The following is a 21005-nucleotide window of genomic DNA, read 5'->3' on the forward strand; positions in this document are numbered from 1 at the left end:
GGGGCGGGGCGGGGCCGGCGGGGCGGGGCGGGGCCGGCGGGGCGGGGCGGGGCCGGCGGGGCGGATGGGGCGGGGCCGGAGGGGCGGGACGGGGCCGGACGGGGCGCTGCAGCGAGGGAGGTGAGTGCGCGGCCGGGCGCGGGTCTCCGGCCCCGCTGGGGGGTCTGGGCGGGCTGGGGAATTCGGGCCTCGGTGAAGGGACCCGACCTGGGCGGGGGAACCCTGGTGTGTGCGGGGCGGAGGGATTCGCAGTGCTGGGAAGGGATCTGACTTAGGTCGGGCGTCTCCGGGCCGTCAGGGGGTGGGGAATTCGGACACTTGTGAGGGCATCTAACCTTGGGTAGGGGTCTCTGGACAGGGGCAGGGTCCCCAGATTCGTCATAGCGAGGAGGGGTTGAGAATCTGTGCCGGGGTGGGGGGGCTCCAGACATAGGTGGGAGATTCGGCCTCAAGTCTCCGGTGGGGGTCCGCAGGGCAGGATCAGCCTGTCCCTGGGATAGTGACCCGCCTTGGAGGGTCCCAAGGCCGGAGTCAGACCCTCGGAGCTGGGGGCCGGGAATAGGAGAGGCTCTGGGTGGTCTCTCCAGCAGGTTCCCTCTTGCAGGCCTTGGGGCCTCTGCGGGGTGCCTTGGGGTGCCCTTGGGCCTTTTCCAGGCTAGAGAATAGCACTCCCCACCCCAGCCTGTGCTGTCTGCACCCCGCCTGCCTCCTGCCACAGGGAATGCCAGAAGGGGAAGTCACCCCAGGCTGCCCTGCTAACAGACCAGCTTTTCATGTTTTTCCAGCCAGAGATTTTTGTGTCCTGTTGCTTTTCATTGTTTGCTGTGACCTCCCCCACCCCTCCAAGCCTTAGGGATCCTGAGAGCTGCCCTGAGAACTGGCTGCCTCCTCCGGGAGGGCCTCTGAGGGGCCTTGCAGGGCCCAGGGAGGAGCCACTTTAAAGAGAAATAAATACAGCCTTAATGGGGCAAAAACTTTTTAACCTAGTCACTCCTGACAGGAGGGGAGAGCTGAGCTCGGTTCCAGTTTGTCTAGAGGTGACTGGTGGTAACTGGCAATGTCAAGGGGGCGTTGAGGGGTAGGAGCAGGAACTGGGGGCTCAGTGGAGTGGGGCAGGGGTGCTCGAGTAGTGGAACATTACAAAAGCAGGAAGGAGGGTGGGTCTGTGTGAAGCCCTGCTGGACCCCGGGGGCTCACTGAAGTCAGCTGCTGCCCTGCTGTCAGCCTGGGAGACAGGTGTCTTCAGGGGTTCGCTGGGACAGACCCAAGGTTCTTTTGGCAGCCTTGAGTTTTCTCTGCAGGTTCAGGGGGCTGTGGCCTTGAGCTGTTAGAAATGATGCTACAGTTTGTTCAAGGCCCAGTTGAGAAGAGGGCTCAGAGGAGCGCAGCTGGAGTTCGGTCAGGGGAGAATCTTTGCCAGTCCTCATCTTGGTCAAGGAAAGAAGAGACATCCCTTTCCTCTGAACAGTATCCATCCATTTCTGTTTAGTGTCTTTTATTGGTGCAGGCCCAGCTGAACCATCTGCCGAGCCTTGGTGGTGGAGGATGTTTGCTGGGCAACTCATGTGATCGGACGTTTAACCAGGGGCATTCCAGTGGGAACAAAAAGAAAAACAAAGATTAATGGTTGGCACAGACAGTAGACCCAGTGTTTCAGTCTAGCGGGCAGCCAGCTGAGAAGGTTTCTAGACGTTGGGCTCTCTGGGTCTCTGTTCAGTGGAATGAGGTCAGCAGTGGCATCCGATGGATTTCCCAGCTTGTACTCTGAACGTTGCTGATGATGGCGTACACATCCATGTCACAGCCACGGCTGGTTCCCGGAGTAGAGCATGGAACACACAAGGGCTCCGGAGGACTTTTTGGAGTGGGCCTTGGAGCGCCACTGCAGCCCATAGGTGATTTGTTGTGGTGATGAGTCCTTCAAAGTCTATGTCACATTGTCTGGCTTCTGCCTGCAGGCTTTTTGAGGTGGTGGGGGAGGGAGGGAGGACAGCTACAGGACAGTCTGGGTCCCAGTAAGGATCTGGGAGTCAGGTTTGCGTTCTCGCGATGCCAAGTCAGCAGGGAGGGAGAAAAATGAGAAGCATCAGTGTGGCGTCTTGTGGCCGGATATGGCAGGAAGGCCGAGGGACTGGACATTTGGCAGGGCTGGTAGGCTGTGTAGGAGGCGGGCCCAGTCCAGTTTCACGGGCAGATCATAAAACCGCAAAGACAATGAAGGAGACTGAATTCTGATAACCCACAAGGGTGTGTTATACTACTCCACTGACAGATAACGTTTCTCATTATAACCGCCCCGCTTTTTGATTGCAGATAAAGTAAGATTATTCTTGTTTACAAAATAATTCTGATCTCATTAAATTTGGCTTGTTGATGTATGTAAGTGCAGCAAGAAGTGTAATTGACCTTTCAAGTTTGCTTCACTGGGACTTTTTTTTTTTTTTTTTGAGACATTTTCAGACATAGTCTCGCTCTGTCACCTGGGCTAGAGTGCCATGGCATCCGCCTGGCTCACAGCAACCTCAAACTCCTGGGCTCAAGTGATCCTCCTGCCTCAGCCTCCTGAGTAGCTGGGACTATAGGCGCACGCCACGACGCCCGGCTAATTTTTTCTATTTTTAGTAGGGACGGAGTCTCGCTCTTGCTCAGGCTAGTCTCAAACTCCTGAGCTCAAAGGATCCTCCCACCTGTGCCTCCCAAAGTGCTAGGATTACAGGCGTGAGCCACCGCGCCCGGCCACCGGAACTTTTAATAAGGGATCTCAGATGGGACTTTTAAAAGCCTCTTGAGGCTGGGAAGCCAAGCGGAGAACTTGCTTTCAGACTTCACCTGCAATAACTATAGATTTGGGTGAATTCTCTTCTTGATGTCTCCAAAATATTCTAAGGTTCCTGGGCCTGCCAGGAAGTGACTTTCCTTACTCACGTACTAGACTGGGAACCCCGTAAGTCAGGCACCAGGCTAGATTTTTCAAGAGGGCTTTGTTGAGCATTGAACTAATAATAGGAAAAAGAAAGTAAAGAGCAAGAAAAAAAATTAACATAAAATTTAAAATTATTTTAAAAAAGGGCTTTGTAAGCGTTGGTTCCATAAGGTCATCCTTAAAGCTGTCTGGGCATATCTCTGTCCCAGTAAGGGTCTAGGCAGTCAGCTTTCCGTCATTTCCAAATAGGACGTTCCAGTCAAAGCCCTGGTAATGTAACCGATGTTCTAGCTGTGTCCTGTTACAAGGAGAACAGATTCTTACTGAAGTTATGCAGATAACTATATTGCCATGAAAATAAGGATACTCAATAATAGTTTCTGATTTTTGGAGGGACCAGGCAGGCAGGAAAAGATAAATGTTTCAATTTTATTTACAAAACTATAATTTTAGATTAAGAGCAAAGGGAGTTTTATTTTTGTATACAGAAAATAGAACATTAAAGAGCCAATGATGCTCTGAATAAAAGCCATGCAAATTTCTAAGCATCTTTTTTCAGTTTACTCAGTGGTATGTACTTAACTCCTGTTCGGCTTGATCTTAGGTCAGCGGTCCCATGAACCTGTGAGTTTCTGAACCAGCACTCTGGGCGTCCTGGTGTGGTCTCACGCTGCGCAGTGCCCCCAGAAGCCGGTACCCCAGCGTGCCTGTCCCAGGCCTTCCCGGGGGTCTCCGAGGCAGTCCCTTTCTGTTGAAGATGAAGCACTTTGGCCTGTAGCTGGTGGCAAGAGCTTTCAGGAAAGCATCAGAGTAAAAGAACTGTCTGTGATGACAAAAGACAAAATGGGCTGCTCATGATGGCTCACACCTATAATCCCAGCACTCTAGGAAGCTGAGGCGGGAGGATGGCTGAGCTCGGGAGTTCGAGACCAGCTTGAGCAAGAGCGAGACCCCGTCTTTACTAAAAATAGAAAAAATTAGCCAGGTGTGGTGGCGCATGCCTGTAGTCCCAGCTACTCGGGAGGCTGAGGCAGGAGGATCGCTTGAGCCCAGGAGTTGAGGTTGCAGTGAGCGAGGCTGACGCCACGGCACTCTAGCCCGGGCGACAGACTGAGACAGTGTCTCAGAAAAAAAAAAAAAGACTTAAAATTGAGTGATTAAAGATCTGATGAGAGATCATTTCACAATAATACAACGGACAGGGAATTTTGGTGGTTTTTTGGGGTAGCATTTTAAATGATAACCAGAATTGTGACCGATCTCCTCAGAGGAGGTGCTGTCGCGGATGGCAAGGGTGTTGACCAATTTCTAGGAACCGTATACAGTTTCTAAATTCCCTAGGTGACTTTCCAAACCAATCTAACTTAGAGAGGGTGCAGCAGCGCCTTTCCTGAAAGTCGCCACATCACTCGCACCCCATTGGTTTAATGTCTCCCTTTTACAAGGTTAGAGTTGGGGTTGGGTTTAGGACAAATCCTTTGAGATCTTCCAGAGACCGCAGAGTCAGTCTGAGGTCAAGAAGACGTCATTTAGGATTTAATGTGGGAAGGCAAAGTTGTCAAACATGTCAAAAGCTTTGAACATTTACTGATCCCCCTAAATGGGATTATAAGTCACTGTGAAACAATATTTAGTTATCTAGTTAAATAAAAGATCATAAAAGTAAATCTAGGAAGTAACATGACTTAAGAAAACCTTGGCTCTTCCAACGTTGAGAAGACGCGGGGAATCAGGGATGTAGTAAATGAATTTGCTGCGAGGCCCAGGGGGCTATTTTGCTAAGGTACGAATCGAAAGGTGAAGAAAACACTTTTACCATCCCATATTGGAAGCAGACCAGGCCGAGTGTGGTGGCTTCTTCAAACCTGATTTGTGAGCTGGTTGTGGGCATCTGTCTCCCTGGCTACACTGGAGGCTGAGGTGAGAGGATCACCTGAGCCCAGGAGTTCAAGTCCAGCCTGGAAAACATAGCGAGATCGTGTCTCTTAAAAAATTAACTCAATAAATAAGAGCAGACCAATAATCAAAAAAACTTTGTTGTTTTAAGAGAGAGAAAAAAACCTCTAGTTTCCTATCAGTACATGATTGATATTGAAACTCATAATTAAAAACTTTATAAATCTGTTTAATCCCAGCAGCTTTGACCTCACTACATAAAATTCCTTTTCTGCAAAACTTTTTGGAGTTTTATGTAATAAGGTTAAAGCTGCTGGGATGAAATGGATTTATAAAGTTTTTAATTTTCTGCAAACCTTTTACAACTTTCTGTATCCATTCAAGTTTTTTTTTTTTTTTTTTTAGACAGAGTCTTGCTCTGTTGCCCAGGCTAGTGCCGTGGCGTCAGCCTAGCTCACAGCAACCTCAAACTCCTAGGCTCAAGTGATCCTCCTGTCTCAGCCTCCCGAGTAGCTGGGACTACAGGCATGAACCACCATGCCCGGCTAATTTTTTCTATATATATATATTTTTTTTTAGCTGTCCATATAATTTCTTTCTATTTTTAGTAGAGATGGGGTCTCGCTCTTGCTCAGGCTGGTCTCGAACTCCTGAGCTCAAACGATCCGCCCACCTCGGCCTCCCAGAGTGCTAGGATTACAGGCGTGAGCCACCGCGCCCAGCCCCATTCAAGTTTTGTCTTATATGTTCCCTCTTCTTTTTCTTTAGGACAAAATTACTGTTTTTTTAACTAAGACACATTCTATATTCTTTGCATACTTTTCATGTAAAACTACATCCTAGAGAGCCTCGTGACGTTGGCGCATACTCGCACCTCTCCCTTGACACGGCGGATGCCGGAGGATTGGGGCGGCAATTTGCCATTTCCTTTTTTAATTAAAATTATATTTCTTGCCTATTGTTGGAAAAAAAAATAGATCCTATTTACCTCCCATATTTTGTATACAAAATCGTTTCCCTTCACTCTTCTGTTTCTAGGAATTTTATTTTCATATTTTATAATTTTTAACCATTAGCAACCTATATTTCACAGAGAAAACAAGGAAGTAGATAAGCAATTGCAAATTGTGATATACCAGTTAATTAGCAGATTTTTTGAATATGCCATCTTATCATCCTTAGAGGTATATGCTTTTTATAGTACCAATTTTTTTAATGTAGTGAGAAGAACATGTTTATTGACAGACCCAAACATCCTTAGCCAATGTGTACCATATAAAAATAAGAAGCCAAAAGTATATAAACTTAGAATGTTTCACTATTCTCTTATTTAGAAATTATTTCAATATTCAATAAATATCTATGACTTCACTTCACTTAGCATAGCTCTAAGGTTGCAAGTTACCAAAAAGATATCAGAAACTTTTTTAGGCAGACATATTATAAAACACAATGCACAAAACACAACTCAGTAGTTTGGATGAGAGCTGGTTCTCACTTTTTTTTGCTCGATTTTGTATTTTTATCCGAACTGTGTTTCTGGCAGGTTGGCCAGTGCAGGGTTGCCTGTGAGGGTGAGGTGAGGCGAAGGTGTTCCACCCGTCTTTGTGGAGGAGACCTTTACGAGTTGTTTTGCCCTGATCCATAATCTTACGGAGACTGTGGACCAAACATCTGTTTCCCATTAGCTCGGGCTGTTGCTTTTGTGGGTCCCTGAGATGCTGAGAGCCCCCATGGGCAGGAGCCCTAAAGTCCCCATTGCTATGGGGGTTGAGGTGCTGCAGTGGGAAGGCAGAGGCCAGGCAGGGGGTAGAGGGGTCAGGGCTTGAAGGGGGCATCTGGGGGCATCAGGGGACCTGAGGGGAAGACGGTTGGTGGTGAGGGGGTGGGAGAGGACTTGGGGAGCCAGTTTGGGGAGATCTCATGTTTCCCAAAGAAACCACTGACGTTCCAAATTATCCTTGGTTAGGTCATGCCAACCAGGAAAGAAGCAGGCAGCGTTTGTTTTGTGCCTGTTGTTCCCAGTAGTTTCATTTGCCCATATTGATTGGAAGTAGTGGCGGAGCGTATAGCTAGACGAGTCCAGGAAGACGTTCCCATGGGAGGAGCGGGATCAAATAGAACTTCACAAGGGGAGCTGAAGTGAACCCCTCCGCAAGGCAAGGAGCCAGAAAGAAGCAGTTCCAGCCCAGAAGGTACTTTTCAAAAGAAGCCTGGGGCAGGGCACGGTGGCTCACGCCTGTAATCCCACTGACTCAGGAGGCCGAGGCGAGAGGATCACTTGAGGCCAGAGATGGAGACCAGCCTGGGCAACATAGTGAGACCTTTTCTCTGAGAAAAAAAATGAAAAAAATCAGCTAGGCATAGTGGTGCACACCTGTAATCCCAGGTACTCGGGAGGCCGAGTGGGGAGGATCGTCTGAGACTGCAGTGAGCTGTGATGACGCCACTGCACTCCAGCCTGCATGACAGAGCAAGATCCCGTCTCTAAAAATATTGGAAAAAGAAACAAACAAAAAAAAGGCAGCAGCCCAGGACCATAGCCCAGCTTCGGAGCACATCCTCAGAATCTTGGGATGCAAAAGTTCCTTACTGTGCTACATCAGGTGTTCATCCAGAGCTTTGGACCAGCAATTGGACTCACCACGGGCCACCCCAGGAAAGCTGGGTCTCTGTGTGTGCCTCAAGGTCTGGCTGTTGCATCCGAGGGTCTAAGGGTGGTTCCGACCAGATCTGAGTCCTGGCGTTGGATCAAAGAGAAACAGCCGGACATTAGTTACAGTGGTAAGGACAGAAACTACTTGGTGGCTACCGACAGCAGCAGAAAGAGCTGAGCTGCCCTCGGATTTGTGCAGAGGTGCAGCGAGGATGAGGGGCGCTTGAGGAGAGCCAGGGAAGTGGAAAGTTACAAAAGCAGGAAGGGGTCGGGGTCCGTGTGAAGCCCGTCTGGGTGGGCCACCGGGGCTTATCGAATTCAGGCTCCTGGGCCCTGTCCACAGGTGCTGGCTGGAACAGACTGGAAGTTTTCCCTGCAGCCTTGAGTTTGCCCAAGGGGCTAGGAGCATCCTAGGGATGTGGCCTTGAGCTGATAGAAACTATGTTGATAGGCCAGGGTGAGGGCGGGGAGGAGCCCAGCTGGAGTTCGTCGGAGAGACGTCGGGACCCAGCCTGGCGGAGGGAGAGTGGAGGCATGGCTGCCCAGGCTTTGAGGAGTGGGATGAGGAGGTCAGATTGGGCCCTCATGCGGGGAGAGCTGGAGGCGTGCCCAGGCTGGGGCTGGCACAGCTGCTGGGCTTTGTTCACAGTGCCCAGAGCTGCCGGCGACTCCCAGTTCCCAGGCAGAGCAGGCTCTTGGCTCGGTCTGGTGGGGCTGGCCCGGGGGCAGAGGGCTGACCTGGGCACCCCCCCACAGAGGCAGGGCCAGGGGCCTTGCACCCGCGCCCTAAAGGCGCCCTGTCCTTTCCGTCCTCTCCACTCGGATCCTGGCCAGCCTGCACCCTGGCCCGAGGCCCGCCCTCTCCTGGGAGCTGAGACAGCGGGCCCTGCTCCCGGCGCTCGAGCCCACGGGCCTGAAGGGGGTCCTCTCTGAAGAGGTGCGGAGGCAGGATCGCATGTGAGTGGGGGCATGCCCGCGAAGGGTCACGGGGAATGTGACACTCTGGTGGCAGTGTGGCCTGCAGAGGGAGGGGAGGGGACCACAGGCAGGGCTGGCCTGGGGGTGCCCGGGGCTGTGGGTCTGCAGGTGCCCCGCAGGCTCCTGCCTTCGCACCTGCCCCTGGTGTGGCTGCGATGACAGAATCGCCATGGTCATCCCCGCAGCACCGGGCAAGCTGCAGGTGCGCAGCCTGTGCGAGAGCTTCCCCGGGCCTGGGGCTGGGCCCTCTGCAGGACGCCAGGCTGTGCCAGCCCCGGCCCCCATGCTCCCTGAGGCTGGGGACACAGGCCCTTTGACCCTCCCGGCTCAGTCCCCCCTCCCAGCCCCTCTCCCCGGGCAGGACGGCGTAGCTTCCTCAGGGAGGCTGGCTGCAACCCCTCCCTCCACCACCGTCTGAGGTCTCCTGAGCACACGGGGTGGCCTTGGCCTATCTCTCCGCGGGCCCTGGGAGCCATGTACATAGGTGCCGTCTTACGGATTTTCAAAAATGAGCCTAGAAACTAGGTCATATAGGTAGTTTATATTTTTAAAGGATTTTTAAGTGTCTCATCCCACTGATGTTACTTGCAGTATATTTATGGAAAACGTTTCCATCTTTTAAAGGAAGATGAGTGTCATTTGGCGGGAGGCACCAAGGGCATCCTGTGCTTTTGGCGCACATGCGTGTGCAGGCATGTGGCAGGCGCGTGTGAGCTGCGCAGCTGCTACATGGACACTGTCATGCCTCACCCTCCACCACGCAGGAGAGGTGGAGCCATTACCCTGTTTTACAGAAGAGGGGACAGGACGCCCTGAGCCCCACCCAGGACCCATGGTCCTGCCCTGCCCCTTCGGGCTGCCCCCCAGCCCCGCTGTCTCAGCCCCGGGCGCCTCCCACAGTGCTCGCGTGAGCTGGACGGCCCCTGGCACTTCGGAGCGGGAGGAGACCTGCTGGAAACAGCCCGTGGTGGGGTGGCTGGCAGCTCCGCGTGGCCACTCGTCCTGTCCCTCCACGTCTGCGTGACCAGGAAAAGGCCTTCGTGGTGAGCACCTGCCCTCTGCCCCCAGCAGCTGTGGGCCTGTCTCCCTGGGCCCCGCTGGGGATAACTGCGACCCTCTGGGATGTCCTGAGAGAGGAGCGGCTGCGCTCCCACCTCTCAGGGCCACCAGGGCTGCGTGGGGCCCCGCGTGCGGGTGTCGGTCGGGGCAGGCCGTGGTGAGGTTTGGCCGTCAGGCCGGATGTGCCAAGCGTATTTGCCACAAAGGATCACAGAATTGTTGGCCGGGGATCGGTGGCCCTGGGGTCTGGCCCACCCTGGCTGGGGTCTCGGCCCGCTGCCAAGCCAGGCCTGGGGGAGGATGAATGACGGTGGGAGGGGAGGTCACAGGTTTCGGGGTCGGGGGCACATTTAAGAACAGAATTATAATGAGGAAGGTTTTGGGGCAGTTGGCTGTTGTCATTGTTGGGGAAAGGCAGCCGGCGCTCGGCCAGGTCTGTGTGCCCGTCGGGCCAGAGAAGGACGTGGCGCCCCCCAGCTGCGGGTGCCCACACTGCGGTGTTGCGAGGGGAGCTCAGGGTGGGCAGATTTCTGCTGGGACAAGGAGGCTCCCCGCCCTGCCTCCGAGAGGGAGGTGGGCGTCCTCTGAGGGGCAGCAAGCAGACCCTGCCGTCGGGCTGAGCTGGGGCGGGCAGAGAGCAGGCGGCAGCTCCGGCAGCTGTGGCTGGCTGTCCCCCAGGTCTCCCGGGGAGATGGCACGTCCCTTTTCCCTTTTTGGAACAGGGAGGGCCAGGAGCAGGGTTTGCCTGTTTTTTTTTTTTTTAGTTTGTTTTTCACTATGTTTTTCTAATCATGGTAAAATATACAGAACTTATAATTTACCATTTTAATCATCTCTAAGTGTACAGTTCAGTGGCATTAAGTACATCCACAATGTTGTATAACTGTTACCACCGTTTCCAGAATATTTTTCATGCCAGACAGAAACTCTGTAACCCTTAAGCAATAAGTCCTGCTCCGCCAGCCCCAGTAACCTCCACTCTACTTTCTTTCGGTGGGGATTTGCCTATTCTAGGCATTTCGTGTAAGTGGACTCACACAGTATTTGTCTGTTTGCATCTGCCTTATTTCACTTAGCGTAATGTCTTTATTGTTCGTCCACGTAGCAGCGTGAATCATACTCCGTTCCTTTCAATAACGGATAATGCTCCATTGCGTGGATATGCAACATCGTGTCGATGCACTCAGATGTCGACGGGTCCCTGGGCTGCTGTAAATGGTGCTGCTCTGCCTCGTGGCGTACGAGCATCCGAGTCTGTTTCCAGGTCGCGGTGTGCACGTAGGAGCGACACTGCTGGGTGCATGGTGATTCCATGTTCAACTTCCTGAGGAACCATGAACTGTTTTCTATAGCGTTCATACCGGCAATGCAAGAGGGTTCCCATTTCATCACATCCTCACCAACACTTACTCTCCTTAAAAAAAAAAAAGTAGCCGGGCACAGCAGCACGCCTGTAAACCCAGCCGCCCGGGAGGCTGAGGCAGGAGGCTCTCTTGACACCTGAAGTTTGAGACTAGCCTTCTTGATCCCCAAAAAATGCCGTTCTGCTGGCTGTGAAGCGGCAGCCTGGGGTTTTCATTCACATTTCCCTAGTGACTAATGACGGTGAGCGTCTTTTCACGTGGTTTTTAGCCATTTGTATATCTTCCTTGGAGAAATGTCTCTTCAAGTCCCATTTTTAAATTGGGTTGTCTTTTTGTGGTTCAGTTGTAGGAGTTCTTTATATATTCTGGGTATTAACCTCTCGCCAGATAAATGATTTGCAGATATTTTCTCCCTTTCTGTGGGCTGAGGTCTGCTCTCTTACTAGTGCCCTTTGATGCACAAAAGGTTTTAATTTTAATGAAGTGCAATTTATTTTTCTTTTGTTGCCTGTGCTTTTGGCGTCACATGTAAGAATTCATTGCCAAATGCATGGTCATGAAGATTTACTCCTTTGTTTTCTTCTGGGTTCTGTAGTTTTAGTTCTTAAAGTCAAGTCTTTGATCCAATTTGAATTAATTTTTTAATATATGCTGTGGGTCCCATTTCCTTCTTTGCTTGTTGAAACCCATTTGACCACAGACAGGAGAGTTCACTTCTGGGCTCTCAGTTGGTCCATATGTCTATCCTATGCCAGCACTTCCCTGTTCTAAGTACTGTAGCTTTGTTGTGACTTTTTTTTTTTTTTTTTTTTTTTTGAGACAGAGTGTCACTTTGTTGCCCAGGCTAGAGTGAGTGCTGTGGCGTTAGCCTAGCTCACAGCAACCTCAAACTCCTGGGCTCAAGCGATCCTACTGTCTCAGCCTCCCGAGTAGCTGGGACTACAGGCATGCGCCACCATGCCCGGCCTGTGACTTTTTTTTTTAATGAGATATTTATTTTGTTTTTTTGAGATGGTGTCTCACTATGTTGCTCAGCCTGGCCTTGCACTCCCGGCCTAACGTGATCCTCCTGCCTCCGCATCCTGAGTAGTTGAGACTACAGGTGCTCATGACTTTTAAGATGGAGTTTTCTATTTCTGCAAAAAATGCTCTTGAGATTTTTTTTTTTTTTTTTGAGACAGAGTCTCGCTCTGTTGCCTGGGCTAGAGTATGTACACACCACCACGCCTGGCTAATTTTTTCTATTTTTAGTAGAGACAGGGTCTCGCTCTTGCTCAGGCTGGTCTCGAACTCCTGACCTCAAGCTATCCTTCTGCCTCTGCCTCCCAGCGTGCTGGGATTACAGGTGTGAGCCACCCCGCCCGGCCCCTTGAGATTTTTGGTAAGGACTGCATGAAGTCTGTGGTTGCTCTGGCCGGTGTGGACACCCACGTGTGTCTCCCCGCGAACTGGGGGTGCACCTGAGGGGCCCCGTAATGGCCCAGCCTCCCGAGCAGCTTTCCCAGCATTGGCACCGCGGGGAGGGAGGGGCAGGGTGGGCACCCGGGCTTCCCGTCTTCACTGGTCCAGAAACCACATTTGAAAGGTGTGCTCGGCAAGCCATTTAAAAACTTTCCGTGACGTTTCAAACATAGAAGCAGAGAGGGTCCCGCTGAGTCCTCTGTGGAGCTGGTTCTTTTTGCATCTGTGTAAGGTACGGGGGGCCCTCTGCCCCCCAGGTCACGGAGCCAGGACAGGGCAGTGGGACCAGGGGGTCCTGCGATAGGGAGCTGGCATGCCCGGCCTGGGGGCCCAGGACCCCACGCAAGAGCAGCCGCTCTGAACAGCGTCCTCTGCAGCTTCCTCTAGTGGGGCCCTCCCGTCACTCACTGCTCCTGCTTTTGTTCTGTAAAACTCAGGGTGATGGCCACTGGCTGGGCGTGGTCTGGCCTCCGCTACCCAGCTACCCAAAGGGTCCGCCCCTTGCCCCTGGCCTCCCCTGCTGGGCAGAGCAGAGGAGGCTGTTCTGAAGCATTGGGACCCCGCTGTCAGGGAGGCCCACGGCGGGGAGGCTGGCGGGGGGTTATTAGCCAGGAAGAGGCCTTCAAGAGGCAGTGTGGGCAGTGGCCAGCACGCAGCTGGTGGCCCGGGGCCGCCAGTTCCTCTGCTCCAGGCTGTGGTCCCTCTTACTCACAGGAGAATCCCAGGACTCTCCTGTGGGGGTCGCAGGAGGACCACGGGGAGGTTGAGGTGACTGTGGAGCCCCTTCCCGCAGGCACGGCCTGGGGGCGGGGTGTGTCGGGTCAGCCCCTTGACCTTGAGGCCTCCTGAGCCCCCAGCCCAGGAGGGCCTGGGAGGGGGTGCAGCGGGAGTGGTGGGGGGCCTGCAGAGGGAGTGGGAGTGGCCGTCCCCCTGATTGATTTATTGACAGGAAAAGGGCTTCAGCCACCCCTGCCCTCTGCTCCCTCACACTGGCCCTGCCTGCAAATTTACGAGAAATTAGAGATTTAAAAGCCAAATTCTTACACAATTCAAGTATTACAGGGCTTCAACTCTAGTTCAGAGCTCCAGGTCCAGCGAGCAATTTGTATTTAGGCAGAATATCCTTTTTTTTTTTTTTTTAATTTTTCTATATGTATTTTAGTTGTCCATATAATTTCTTTCTATTTTTAGTAGAGACGGGGTCTCGCTCTTGCTCGGGCTGGTCTCGAACTCCTGAGCTCAAACGATCCGCCCGCCTCGGCCTCCCAGGGTGCTAGGATCACAGGCGTGAGCCACCGCGCCCGGCCCAGAATATCCTTTTTTATCTTGGGTATTTATTTCTAACATTTACTAGAGTTTTTTTTGAAATACAGAGAATAAACACATGGCCCACTAGCTCACCACAGAAATACTACTCTAGTAGTCATGGGCACATGAGCACAGGTAACAGGTACTGCTCACAAACAAGGCAACGCACGTGTGTGGCCACGAAATGCCAACTGGGAAGAGAGGAGCGAAGTGGAGACTCCTGGCCACGTCAGGCCTGCGTGGGCTGCGCTGTTTCCTGTCGTCTTTCTCCCAGAGGGACACCCTGTCCTGTCGACCGCACCGTCTCCCTGGATTTTCCCCTCACGGGTCATGGCACGTCCTGCCCGGGGGCTGTGGTGGCCCACCTGCCGCGCTGCAGCCCCCGTGCCGGCGAGGTGTGGGCAGATGGCGAGATTCACCCCCGCTGGGTGTGGGCTGCCGCTCCTGCCCGGGGCTTCTGGCCCTTTGGCCTTTTCCTGTAAGCACCTTGGCCCATGTTTGTCTTGGATTGTTTTTTTCTTATCGATTTGTACGTGTTCTTGGCAAACTAGCCGTTGGTCTTATGTGTCATTTCCAAGTTCATGAATGGCTCTCCAGGGCAATACAGCTTGGGCAAAATGGTTCCTTTCTCCTTCATTTCCCAAGGTGCAGCGTGGACAAGGACCAGGGAGACTGTCCCCAGAGTCCCTGGCTGGGGGACACTCTCTGAGGCCTTCTGCTGTCCCTTCTGAGGCCAGAAAGGTGAAGCGCCCCCTCGGCCCTCCAGGGAAGGCCGGGCAAGGCTGGCCTCTGGGGAAGGGCTCAGATACCTGGACCTTGGCCTCCTCCAGCAGTTTCTGTTGATTATCGAAAGGTAAAATTGAAGTCCAAACAAATTGTATCTGGTAATATGTAATCACCTATTACCAGACATAATTTGTACATATAATATATATGCGTTATGCTTTGCCGCTGAGCTCGGGACGCAGGGCCCAGGCCCTTCCTGCAGCCAGGAGGCTGGGAGCCGGGCTCAGAGCGGCTGTGCGGGGCCGCCGCTGAGGGAAGCCGGTGGGCAGAGCAGGGGCAGGTGCGGGTTCAGGCCCGGCGTGAGCGCACAGGCCTGCCGGCCACGCATCCAGTCGGCCTGTGTCGATAGGCCGCGTGGCTGAGGCCCCCAGGAGTCTGGGTGTCCACGCGGCCCTCCGGGGCCTCAGCTTTCCCACTGCTCTTCCGTCTGTCCCCTGGATCCCTGAGGTGTCCTCTGGGAGTCGCCCCGCTGGGCCCGGACCTGCGTCCTCGGCCAGACGTGCCTTTCTGAGGGAAGCGTCTAGCCGAGAGCAGGGTGTGCGGGCCGCCAGGGCTCCAGAAAGACCTGTGAGTGCCCACAGCGCCCGGCAGAAGGTTCCCAAGTTCCTCTGTTTTGCGTCCTTTTCCATTTTAGGGTGTCTGACTCGAAATCATGGGCTTCTGCCCGGAACGCTGTGAACGGGCTCCACGCTGGCCGGGTCCCCGGTCCCAGGCTGCCGCCCAGAGGGTGGCTTGCCAGGGGAATTTCAAACGGGGTTTCACGTGGGGCCACTGCCATGATTCCGTCATGCCGCGAGGAACAGCTTTGCATGTCTTGTCACACGACGGCGGGTGGCAGGGCGGCCTGTCTCAGCCTGTGGCAGTCCCCGAGGGGTGCAGTGAGTGGGTCTGTCCTGGGGCGCCTGGCCTGGGAACCGCCTGTGTCCTCACCTGGAACGTCCGTGGAAGGCCACATGCATCTCTCGGGCCGTCCGGAGCACGAGCGTCCAGTGTGGGCTCCCTGCCTGGGGCCGGGGGCTGCACGGGGGAGGGGGCTTCCCTGCACCGTCTACGCTCTCCCGGGGCCAGCCCTCACCACCCCCAGCTCCAGGCCATGGGGCCTTTCACCACCTGTGTGTCCTCTAAGCTGGCTGGGAGGGGACAGCCCTGGGCCCCAGTCACCTCTGTTGTGTATGATTTAAGAGGGTCCCTGGCTGAAGCTGACCCCCACCCCCTCCCTGTCTGGGAAGGCGCCCAGGGCCAGGCCAGCCTCCACACAGGACTGCCAGGGGCACCCCTGCTCCGTCCACCCGCGTGCCAGAGGGGTCGCGAGTCTGGCTTCCTGGCGCTGACACGAGTTAGGCAATTGAGACACATGGCGGCTTCTCTGCACCTTGGCCCTCTGTCAACACAAGGGGGCAGCGGCAGCACTCCCAAACTCGGGGCAGGAAGGGCACAGCGCGCTGAGGCCCCACCCCGCCCGCCCTCCCTGCCCCGCAGATGCTGGAGGCCCCGCCCCTGCTGCTGGTAGCTGCCTCGCTGGGCCTGGCGCTGCTGGCGCTGCTGCTGCGGAGACACTGGGGCGTGTGTGTCATCTCCTGGAACGAGCTGGTCCTGCAGCCCTTCTGCGACCTGCTCATGGGGGACACCAAGGAGCAGCGCATCCTGCGCCACGTGCTGCAGCACGCGGAGTGCGGAAACCCGAAGAGCGTGTTGGAGGCCATCGACACCTACTGCTCGCAGAAGGAGTGGGCCATGAACGTGGGCGACAAGAAAGGTGAGGGCCTGGCCAGCAGGCGTGGGGGCCCCACGCCACGCAGCACAGCTCGCGCGGGGGCTGGTACCACTCCACGTCTGGGCAGTGGGGAAGCTGGGACATGCCCAGGCCGCGGCTGCTCTAGAGCCCGGGGCCTGAGCTGCAGGCCTGGCCTCTGGCCCCCTCCCCCCGGGGAACGGTCATGCAGAGACCTGGACACAAATTGCCGGACTCTGCACCCAGACTGTTGTCCCAGTGGAGTGGACGGGGCATGGATAAAATGTGGTTTGTCAGGAGAGCGCCAGCTAGGAAGGCCACCGTCCTGTGTCTTGGGCGGGAGTCAGAGTGCTGCCTGCTTCCCGGGGAAGACCTGCCCCCACACTCACAGGTTGTGAAGGTGGTGGGGCTCCCCTTGAACTTGAACTCTGCCCCGGCCCACCGTGGACCTGCCTAGACCTGTCAGACAGGTTCTTCTGGGCTGGGACGCCAGCCTGGGGCAGGGGCTTCCAGAGAGAGCAGCTCTGGGTTGGGACAAGTTGGGATCAGCCAGGGAGGCTGGGAAAGAGAGGGACCAGCATGTGCAAAGGCTCAGAGGCCTGAGGGACCCTGGGAGCGGAGGGTGTGTGCCGTTGGGGCCAGGTGCTTGGGTTTGGCCGCTGGCAGTGGAAGTAAACGGCCCCCTAGAAGCAGGTAGGGGGAGGGGAGGGGAGGGCTAGAGGCCAGGTGTTCGGGAGGGGCTGTTGCTCAGCCGGGAGAGGTGGGGGCCCAGGACTGGGGGCCTGGTTCCCCCCCTCGACCTGCACTCACATGCCCCGCCCCGCCCCACAGGCCAGATAGTGGACGCGGTGGTGCGGGAGTGCCAGCCCTCCGTGCTGCTGGAGCTGGGGTCCTACTGCGGCTACTCGGCTGTGCTGATGGCCCGCTGCCTGTCCCCTGGCGCCAGGCTGATCACCATCGAGCTCAACCCCGACTACGCCGCCATCACCCAGCAGATGGTGGAGTTCGCCGGCCTGCAGGACAAGGTAGGACAAGGTGCGGCGCGCCTCACCCAGGGTGGCAGATGTGGACAGTGAGGCCCAAAGAGGCCTGGCGGGCAGGTGGGAGGGCCCGCTTCACACCCAGGCTTGGGTCAAGGCCACATTTCCTGGGTGCCGTCTGTACCCCAGTGCTGCCCGGGCCTGGGGCCGAGGAAAGAACCCCAGCAGCTGGGCGAAGGAGGTCCCAGCCCCATTCTACAGAGCAGGGACTCCTGAGGCTACCCCAGAGGGACAGGGCCAGAGGGGGCCTGTCCCCCCAGGACCCCAGACTGTCGGGTGCCTGCTTAAGTGGGTGTCCGGGCCCTGGGCCCAGGCGCTGACAGAACACTGTTCCAGGTGACCATTGCGGTCGGGGCATCCCAGGACATCATCCCCCAGCTAAAGAAGAAGTATGACGTGGACACGCTGGACATGGTCTTCCTTGACCACTGGAAGGACCGATACCTGCCAGACACGCTGCTCCTGGAGGTGAGGCCGGGCCTTGTGCTGGCTGCTGCCACGGCCCGATGGTCAGCCCCAGCCTGTCACGGGAGCCGGGCGCCCCAGCTGAGCTCTGCCGGGGGAGGGGGGGGTTGGCCCTCGGGGGCCACCTGAGCCAGAGACCTCACCCTGGAGGTGGCGCCACCTGAGGTTAGGGAGCACAAAGGGTCGAGGAAGCCCTGTGGCAGGTGGGAAAGGGTGAGGGGGACCGGGCCAGGTGGCCTGTTGGGAATAGGAGTGCCAGCCTGCCTGTGCCCAGGCAAGGTGCTGCTGGGTGGTGGGCAGTGGGGAGGGGGCAGGTGCCATGGACCAGAACGCCTGTGTGGAAGGGGCCCAGGGCCCAGGAGCTGGGACAGGGCCGTGGGGGCCACTCTGCCACGGGGCCCCTGGTGGTGCCGGTGCAGGGAGAGCCGCGTCTCCTTGCTGTGCAGCCCCCGCCCCCCCAGAAGCCCCAGCGCCTGTGAGTGGGGCCAGGCACCGAGTGGAGTGTCCTTGCTTCCTGGGGCTGGGGCTTGGCACACTGTGCAGCCTCCCTAGCAGGCTGGCGTGTCCCTGCCTGGTGGTCGAGAAGGGGACCCTGGGCAGCTCCTCGGCCCTCCCAAGGCTGGGGAAACTGCCCCCACGGCCTCCCTGCCCGGGCCGGCATGGGCTGTCCCTGCCCTGGCAGCCTGCTGCTTGTGCCCCACAGCCCTCCCAGGAGCTGGACATTCCTGTGTGCGGTGTGACCGTGAGCACGGCTTGGGCAGCCGGGCCAGGATGGGTGGGACCAGCACCCACAGGGGCCTGGTGGTGTCAAAGGCCACAGGACCTTCTGGGAACAGGGAGGCTGGGCACCCAGAGCTTTGAGCAGCTGAGGGCGAAGTTAAACCTGTCTTCCAGAAAGATCCCGTTGGCTCATGGATAGCGAGGGCCATGGGGAGGGAGTCTCGGAGGGCCTGGGACCCACTGGGAGGCCCTGGGCCCTGCGAGTGGACAGGGAGGGAGTCCGGAGCCCAGAGGATGGACCCGAGGACTTGCGTCACCAGGGTAGTGGCAGGGGTCTTGTCCGGGATTCCCTGAGCGTCTGGGAGCCCAGGCCTCGGCCCAGACCGGGAGGGAGCCCCCTCCTCCTGGGCCACTCTGTTCTAGGTCTTCCCAGCAGACATTGCTAGGACATTCTTTTTTGTTTTTTATTTTCTAAGAGAAAACACATGATTCCTAGTGGTACTTCCTGTTCAAATTCTGGACCTTGGGGCTGTCCCCTTCTCTCATTGGCCATGCAGCTGTGCTGTCACAGCTGGCCTAAGGGCCCCTCGGCTTCCCCCAGCCTGCCCATCCCCAAGTCACCTGCAGACCCCTCCCGCCTGGAATCTTTTGCTTTTTTCTTTCTCGATTGTATAAAAACCCTCGCGCTTCCAAGGTCAAATCTCCAGGACTGGGTGACTGGGCTGCCCCTCCCCCAAAGGCACACACTTCCTCTCAAGGTTTCTTCATTCTGTGTGACGAGAGCAGCTCTTCCAGCCTAGACAGACACACATGCTACCAGGCCTCTCCCGACAGCGGACCCTGGGGGCCCTGCCTGCGGCTGCATGTCCCGTAACAGGCCGGGGCCCTCCAGAGCCCAGCACTGGCGGAGACGGGACTCTGTAAACTCGGGGGCTTGGGGGCACCCCGGGCCAACCCTGGCCCCCAAGGGGAGGCTCGTTGGTGGGAGGTCGGCCCTGCCCGGCCCTGTAGGCCCAGCTCATCTCCAGGGACCTCCCCACAGTGCCTGCCCTGGGCACTGTGCCCTGTGTGCCTGGCTCCGGGTGGCCACCGGCCCTGCCATCTCCCCCACTCACCCAGCCAGCTCCTGCTGTGTGCCACGTGCTGTTCCAGGGGCTGGGGCAGACCCAGGAGTGAAGGGGGCGTGACAGGTCCCTGTTCTCACGCAGCCCTTTTCTGCAGGGGTCTTGCTGCGCAGAAAACGGAGGGTCTCAGGAGACCCAGACCCCGGGGGCCAAGCACAGGCCGAGTGTGGGGCCGCAGCCTGGTGAGGAGCACCCGTCCACTGTGGGGTGGGCACGCCGACCCTCAGCCCCTGTCTGTCTGTCCCCTGCAGGAATGTGGCCTGTTACGGAAAGGGACGGTGCTGCTGGCCGACAACGTGATCTGCCCGGGCACGCCAGACTTCCTGGCATACGTTCGCGGGAGCAGCCGCTTCGAGTGCACACACTACTCCTCGTACCTGGAGTACATACGGACCGTGGACGGGCTGGAGAAGGCCGTCTACATGGGCCCCGGCAGCCCAGCGCAGCCCTGACCGCCCCCTGCCCCGGCCCCCTCGACAGGCCTGCTAGTGCACCGCTGCAGTTCCGGGTCTGTCCCCAAGCGCAGAACACGCTCAGGCCCGAGGCCCGAGGCCTGGGCCCGCCCACAGTTCCAGGCGGTGCTTTTTTAAGGCTCAATCACCACCTCTTTACTAAAATCTGTTAGATGTAACCGTCTTACCTGTAATATCATGCTTTAAAATACAAAATAAAAAAGATCTAAATGTTTAGATACAAGAAATCGACTCAGTACCCTTCTTCTAAGTGCCATGCTGCTCCCTGGTTCCTCTGCTGCCCCCAGCTTTGGCACCAAATGCTCCAAAGCCCCCCACCCCTTTCTTTTTATTCAGACAGAGTCTCACTCTGTCACCCGGGCTAGAGTGCCGTGGCATCATCAGAGCTCACTGCAGGCTCCAACTCCTGGGCTCCAGCGATCCTCCTGCCTCAGCCTCCCAAGAAGCTGGGACTACAGGCATGCGCCACCAAGCCTGGCTGATTTTTTCTATTTTTAGTAGAAACGGGGTCTTGCTCTTGCTTAGGCTGGTCTCAAACTCCTGACCTCAAGCGATCCTCCCGCCTCGGCCTCCCAGAGGACTAGGACTACAGACATGAGACACTGCCCAGCCCTACAGAGGCCCCTTCATAGAACACTGATGCTGCAGGCCAGGCCCATGGCTGGCTGAGTCCTGGTGTCATGCGTGGCCCAGGGGCTCCCAGGCACAGCTGGGGGCGCAGCCTTGCTCCTCCGTGACCAGGCCAGGGGCACCTGTTAGCCCCACCCACAGGGTATCTGCCTGCCCAGGAAACTGGGACGGGGTATCAGCCTTCACAGCGTCTCTGACCAGACAGGCGCTGGGGACGGGTGGACATGGCCATGCAGTGGTGCCAGCCCCTCTGGGTCCCCACGTGGCACTGAGCAGAAGCACCTTCCCCAAGCCCACCTGGCCCTGCTCATGGGAGAGGAGGCTCAGACCGGCCACGGCACTCCTGTAGCTGCCCAGCTGGCGAAGCAGTGCAATGGCGTTGGTTTGTGT

The 21005-nt window shown here is 56.4% G+C and overlaps 1 protein-coding gene across 4 annotated transcripts; it reads left to right on the forward strand.

Annotated features, from left to right (window-relative positions):
- Window positions 1–96: 96 nt before the first annotated feature.
- On the forward strand, window positions 97–20188 carry COMT (catechol-O-methyltransferase). 4 transcript variants are annotated; one of them, XM_069496791.1, is made up of 5 exons: window positions 97–120; window positions 15911–16187; window positions 16995–17188; window positions 17540–17671; window positions 19764–20188. In XM_069496791.1, exons 2-5 carry the CDS (start codon window positions 15911–15913, stop codon window positions 19962–19964), a joined length of 804 nt encoding a protein of 267 aa, XP_069352892.1. In that variant the 5' UTR covers window positions 97–120; the 3' UTR covers window positions 19965–20188. The 4 variants fall into 4 exon arrangements, with proteins under 4 accessions (XP_069352892.1, XP_069352891.1, XP_069352889.1 ...); XM_069496790.1 differs by lacking the exon at window positions 97–120 and adding an exon at window positions 8330–8432; XM_069496788.1 differs by lacking the exon at window positions 97–120 and adding an exon at window positions 9282–9496.
- Window positions 20189–21005: the final 817 nt, after the last annotated feature.

Source organism: Eulemur rufifrons, chromosome 21 (assembly GCF_041146395.1).
Source record: "Eulemur rufifrons isolate Redbay chromosome 21, OSU_ERuf_1, whole genome shotgun sequence".
In the NCBI taxonomy this organism is placed as follows: domain Eukaryota; kingdom Metazoa; phylum Chordata; class Mammalia; order Primates; family Lemuridae; genus Eulemur; species Eulemur rufifrons.